We start from the raw sequence: 6,920 nt of genomic DNA, 5'->3' as shown, positions 1-6,920 counted from the left end.
TATAAAAACGAAATATAAGAAGTAAAGCCATGCTGTTATGTTGAGCTGTAGGGAACTCAAGTCAACAATTTCTGACATTGCCAGTGAAGCGGAAGACCCAAAACTATTATGGGCTACTGGACTCTTTTAGAATATTTTGCTGAGTTTACACACCTATAATATTCAAATAATGGAACTTAACAAAAAAAGGGGATACAGATGAATGTTCATTTTGTATCTGTGTATTCAAAGTGGTTAGGATAGATATATAGTTATATTCTCTGAATAAATACAGGGATTTGTTCTAATCGTGTTTGTAAATAGGATATCATGTTCGCATCTTATACAGCAATTAACCACTATGAAGAATGTATGCAATGTGTTAATCATTGAAAATGTCCTACCAATTTGATTTGAAACTGTCTCATTGCTATTTGTTTCTTAATAAAATTATGGGGAAAAAAATAAAAATTAAAAAACCCTAAAGGACCTAGAATAATCACGCTTTTAAGAGTAGCAGTCAAATCATTCCATCCTCAATGGTTCTAGTGGCTTAGAGCAAGGCCTTGCTTCTTAGGCTACCACTAGATTGAGCCTCATCTATGAGAGCACGGTAGGGACCCTCCAAGCAAACTGCTATTTCTGATGCATCCTTCACACAATGGTAGTGACAGGTGGACTATGGCAGTCAAAGGAAGAGATTTTGAGTGTATTCTTGGTGGTGGAATTGTAGTTTTTGTTTTTTAACTTAAAGAACTGAAAGAAAAGAAAGAGAAAAAAGGACATTCTCATGTGCCAAAATAAATTTCAAAAGATTTTACTGGTGCTAAATTGATATGACTGGGAAAACCATTTAGGAAAGTATGCTTTAAAAACAGGAACCACATTCACCAGTAATCAACAAAGAAATCTATATATCCAGGATTCCAACTATAGACCTTATATTGGATGTGACTATCCAGACCTTGCTTTATATTAGAACTCTAGTTCTAAAAGATAGCTTAGTTCATGTCACAGGGGAACCCAAATCACAAAATTTGCCCAAAGGGAAAAAGAATTCAGTTAGCAAATTAAGAATACTCACCTGGAAAGGGTAAAAGTGCAGACTGTTATCTGGAGATGTAAGTGTATGTTCTGGAGGGAGAACGTGTCTCATTCTGAGCACTGGGAGGCACATTTAAGAAATCCCAAATCAAAATAGTGTCATCATGGGAGCTGCTAATGATCTGAAACTCATCAAACTGCAGCCGAAACACACGACCAGAATGTTCCTACAAAGTAGAACAGTAATAACTAAAATAAGATCTTTACAGTTCCTCACATCTCACAGTGAAAATTCAGCACAAAATGAAAACAGAGCCACTCTTCTAGGCTTCGTAAATAATTTTCCAAGGCTTACTAAGCTCTGGCCTTTAACCTAAGAATAAGTTCTTCTATTTTTTCTTCTAGATTTTTCTTTTCTTAAATTTTGAATTGTAGATTCTGGCCCATTAACATGTTAAAGAAAAATGTGAGCATCTCACAACAGGCCCTAAAATTCTAAGGTAAACAACATTTAACACCATTGTTTTTCTTTGATTGGTTGGGTTTTTTTTTTTTTTTTTTTTGTATTTTAATACAGGGTCTACAGGGTCTCACTGCATAGATCTGACTCATAGTGATTCTCCTGCTTTCAGCCTCTCAAAAGCTGGCATTACAGGCATGTGCCACCATGCCCAGTCTCAACTGACATCTCAGTGCACCCCAGGGGTGCGGCCAGCATGGCACGCCAGGGATTAAACCCAGGCTGCTGCACCTGCCTCAGCAGGTGCTTTAAGTCTGCTGAGCTATCTGGCCAGCCAAACACCATTGCTGATATACAGTATAAATTAAAACCAGAAAGCCAGGTTTGTTTTTCTAGCATGACTAAGAATATCTGTCTCAAATCATAGCCAATACCAAAGTTCACTGTGAAACATTACCATTAAAATCATGAAGAAAACCAAAATGACCCTAACCATAATTCTGCATGATCTGGTCAAAACAAGAAGTAAAGAAACAGAGACAAAGGACAAAAATCTATCACTATATTTAGATGTCTGTTTCCTCAAAAATACAATAGAATCAACTTTACTAGAAGTAATCAGCTTAGTAAAGTTGTTCAAATATCCTTAACATGTAAAAATGAAATATTTATGTAGTCTTAAACAAGAAACCATGTCATTTGCATTGACATGGGTGGATCTGGAGGACACTATACCAAGTGAAATAAGCCAGGCACAGAAAGCCAAATGTTGATCTCAGTTATGTATCAGAATCTTAAAAAGCCAGTCTCATAGAAATAGGGAATAGAAAGCTGGTTGGAGTGGGGGTGATGATGTTGATCCGATGGTATAGTTTCAGCTGGACTTTATGAATAAGGGATTCAGTTTTAATGATCTTTTACACTGCACAGGAACCTCAGTTAATAATAATGTATGTTTCAGAATCACTAAATGAACACACTTTTAATGTTCTCACCAATAATAAACAAATAAACTGGTGCAGTGATATGTATGTTCATTTGCACAGCTAACTCTTCCTATCATGTATACATAAATCAAAACATCACATTTTACCTCATAAAATATATAATGACTCTTTAACTCAACATAAAATTTAGAAATTAAAAAAAAAGCATTTCTGCCTGGCAAGTGTAAGAACCCAGGTTCGACCCCTGGCACCGCATGTGGTGACAGCCTCTGTGCAGTGCCGTGCCGGCCACCGAAACTGGGCATGGTGGCACATGCCTATACCCCAGCACTAGAAAGGCTGAGACAGGGGGATCACTATGAGTCTAATCTATACAGTGAGACCCTGTACCAAATACACTAAAAAAAAGAGAAGAAAAAGAAAAACTATTCCTATTGGTAAAGCAATAATCCACAGAGTAAATATTGAGAGCTAAGGTGGTGGTACATACATACAATCCCAGCTACTCAGGAGACTAGTCAAAAAGACTGCAAGTTCAAGACCACTCTGGACAACAGTGAGACCCTGTCCCAAAAACTAAAAAGGGTTAGAGACGCAGCTCACTGGTAGAACCTGCCTAACATGTACAAGGCAAAAAAAAAAAAAAAAGATTAGGAAAAATACTACCTTAACACATAAATGTGCTATTATTAAAAACATAACACAGTCCAGTGGTGGTAAACCTATGACACAGTAGACTGAATCATTAGAAGTTCTAAAAAGTCTGCCATCACCAACATAGTCATTGATACTCATATTAAGAACTCTCCTAAGGAAGAAAGGAAAGAAACACTGTATGCTCTATCAGAACACCAGTTCACCTACCAAAGAAGAAACCTGCACTCACATCTAAGAGCTCAGGGTAATATAATGTCAAGCATTCCCTGAATTTGGCTAACCAAACTTTAAGTCAATTTCCCTAAAGGCGCACGTGAGATCCACAGTTCTCCTGTATTACTGAGGCTGGGCTGTCTCCAAAGGGCCACCCTATGGCCCAGGCACCAGCTCCTGTTCTAATGGATTACATACCACCAACGTGCGCAAACACAATGTGCTTGCTGGGGCTCGAGGGTCAAGAGCAGCTTGCAAGTCCCAAACTTTAATTTTCCTAGGAAGAAAAATGAAACTGTGATTAGTTAAAAAGTTAACATTTTATATATTGCCAAATACATCTTTGGGCCAAAAGGAATACACTGGACTATTGATTATAAAACTAGTAGACAACAACCTTTCTTTCACTGTTGTTTGTTTTGGTTTGGTTTTTTGAGACAGAGTCATGATTTGCAGTACAGGCTAGCCTTGAACTCACTATGTAGCCAGGCTGGCCTTCACTTCATGGTAACCTTCCTGCCTCCACCTCAGGAGTGCTGGATTATAAGCATGTGCTACCACACTCAGCTCAACAAGCTTACCTTTTTACAAGTTTTGAACCAAAGAGATTTGATTTTGAAAAAGCTAAGAACCTAAACATTCTCCAAATTGCAACAATTTAAAGAATTATTATTTTAAAGGAGATAAGGAAATAACTTTAGGTTATATCTAAATGCACTTCCTGACTTGATAATCTGTATCAATAAATTCAATAATCAGGAGGCTCTGTAGAACTAAGTTGGTACCACTGACAGAAGCTAATGTTCTGTGTGAAATTCCAAGACTATCTTCCTACAAAGGAAGCAAGTTCGAAAAGTTAGTAATAAGTGTAATAGACCAACGGTCATTTTGAAAGATTTACAACTGTCATTTGCTCATTTAAAAAGTGATGAGGTGTTTCAGAGGATTTGTTCAATTGCCCAAAGGGGGAAGATAAGAAATTTGTTACTTAACATCTGGTATTTAAAGTTAAGACAAAGAACTAAAGCCAACGTTACTTCCTAAGTTTACAATGATTAAAACCTAAACTTAGAAACTAGAGAAGCTCTGCTACTGTGTGATTTGGGGCAAGATTAACTTCATTTCCTGGGGGATGTCCTCCCTTGATCAACTGGTATAGTAATACCTGCCATCCACCTTCCCACAAACTAAGTACCTAGCATGAGATCTGGAATACCCAGAGCTATTTAAAATATAGCACTCTTGGGGCCGGGGAGATGGCTCGGTGGAATAAGCGCTTCCCTGACAAGCACAACAGCCTGAGTTCAATCCCCAGTTCCATAAATAAATAAATAAATAAATAAACAAGTAAAAAATGAGAGGCCCGGGAGATGGCTCAGTGGAATAAGCGCTTGCCTGGCAAGCACAAGGGCCTGAGTTCAATCCCCAGTTCTGGGAAAAAAAAGTAAAAAATGCATTTAAATTTACCATGCTTAATTATAAGACACTATGTATTAAGCTCAAGGACATAAAAATACCCAATTATGTCAACTCAATATTTTTATGCTAAATACTGCAGAAACATAATTCAGATATTTAAGTGATTTACTGAAAAGCACATGATGTGTATGTTTATTGGAAATTTTATGCAGAAATACTGACAGCAAGATTTTTGTATTATTCCTACAGGTCTCCAGTATATGAAAAATTTTCACACCATTTTCAAATTAGACTTACACATGTAAAGTTTCTCCTCAGTGAGACTTATGTCGTGTATTTTATTTTTTCTGAGACAGGGTCTTAGTATGTAATGCAGGCTGGCCTCAAATTCACTTATGTAGTACAGACCTATTCTGTCATGTATTTGATAATGCATGTGTGTACTGATAGCATTCCCACATTGCTTACATAGTATGGTTCCTCTCCATTATGAGTTCTCGCATGTGTTGGGCAAACACTATATATGCGGAAAGCTTTCTCATATTGCTTCAATATATAAAATTAATGCTAAGTCTGAGTTCTTGCTTGTATTTTATAATAACCTTATGTACTAAAGTTTGTGTACATTACGTAAAAAATATATATAGGGCTTCTCTCCAGTGTGAATTCTTTCATATATTTTACAATAATGGTGTATACTAAAAGCTTTTCAATATTGCTTACATACATACAGAGTTTATCCACAGTGTGAGTTTTCGTACATATTTTACAATACTCGTGTTTACTAAAAGCTTTTCCATATTGTTTACATACATAAAATTTTCTCTATGTAGATTTTTTTTCTTGTATTTTACAATAATGCTGTTTACTAAAAGCTTTCCCACAATGCTTACACACTTAAGGTTTCTCCCCAGTGTGAATTCTTTCATGTATTTTACAATAACTTTGCGTACTAAAAGCTTTCCCACACTGCTTACATATGTAGGGATTCTCTTCATTGTGGTTTCTTTCATGGATCTGAGCATTATTGGGTGTGCTGGAGACTTTTATGTTTTCCTTATATACCAAGGTCTTCTCTCTAAGGTGAGTTCTTTCCCTAAGATGAGAAGATTTCCCACATTGAAAATATTCATAGGGTTTCTCTCCAGTCTTTGTCCTTGCATCCTTCTGAAAGGAGTGGAACTCACTGCAGGTTCTGCCATGCTCATTAGATTCATACGGCTTTTCTTCTGTTCCCAAATACTTATACATCTTCAGTCCAGTGTGAGCTATGGTGGGCATTTTTAGTGACAAATGCCCAGTCAGGCATTTTCTTCAAGCAAAGTCTTTAGCTGGTTTCAAACCAGCTTGTTTCATGTCCACATTAGCTTCTAGAGTCCAGAGGAATATTTCTTCATATTGATTCCAGCCTTTGTTTTGACAGCATTTCTCTATCTCTTCATTTCTGTTTAAAAACCAAAGTCATAATAAAATGTGCCTCCATATTAATGATTTCCCACAAGTTCTGGTTTGATTCTGCCTAAGACATTCTGGCAATTAACTGAGGATACCTTTGAAACAGACATTCCCAACAGTGGTATTCATTTGGGAATTTTTAAATTGGTATATTTTGCAACACAGAAGCCTTAGTTTCATTCTGTGCAATTGATAGACTTAGATATCACATATTGAGCATTTTGATACCTTTCCCCCATCATTCTCTCCCTTCTGTCCTTACCCTATTTGTCTTCCTCATCTTCAAAAAGTCAGGCTTTCTTTTTTTAAAGCACTCCTCCTGTATTTTATTCCCTAATTTATATTTTTGATTTCTCATAGAAGGGGAAGCATATGACCTTTCACATTCTGTGTCTGACTTACTTCACTTCATTTTCCTGTAGAATGAAGGCCAACCCATTTCTTTTGGCAAATGACATGAGTATCATTCATCTTTTTTTATTTTAATTGTTTAATAGATTGCAAATTGAAAATAAATTCTTTACAAACATAAGTGAATATAACAATAGAAATTGTCCAAAATAAAAATTAAGAAAGAATTTACAGATCAGTCATAATAGTTCACTGTGTCAAAACCAAGAAACTTATATTCATATAATTAAAATTCTCAAAATAGAAAGGTGGGGCCGGGGAAATGGCTCAGTGGAGTAAGCACTTCCCTGGCAAGTGCAAGAACCTGAGTTCAATCCCCAGTTCTGCAAAAAAAA

At 36.4% G+C, this 6,920-nt stretch overlaps 1 protein-coding gene across 1 annotated transcript in view; it reads right to left on the bottom strand.

Annotated features, from left to right (window-relative positions):
• Fbxw11 (F-box and WD repeat domain containing 11) overlaps positions 1 to 6,920 on the bottom strand; it is a 165,103-nt gene that overhangs the window by 8,336 nt on the left and 149,847 nt on the right. The window contains exons 12-13 of the mRNA XM_023705048.1: positions 3,499 to 3,577; positions 1,064 to 1,250 (exon numbers count right to left, since the gene is read on the bottom strand). Of these exons, the coding sequence (XP_023560816.1) occupies positions 1,089 to 1,250; positions 3,499 to 3,577 (241 nt within the window). The 3' untranslated portion in view covers positions 1,064 to 1,088. The remainder of the gene's footprint in view (positions 1 to 1,063; positions 1,251 to 3,498; positions 3,578 to 6,920) is intronic.

This window comes from Octodon degus, unplaced genomic scaffold (assembly GCF_000260255.1).
Source record: "Octodon degus isolate 3935 unplaced genomic scaffold, OctDeg1.0 scaffold00212, whole genome shotgun sequence".
Taxonomy (NCBI): domain Eukaryota; kingdom Metazoa; phylum Chordata; class Mammalia; order Rodentia; family Octodontidae; genus Octodon; species Octodon degus.
This window is presented reverse-complemented; position numbering and strand designations above follow the sequence as displayed.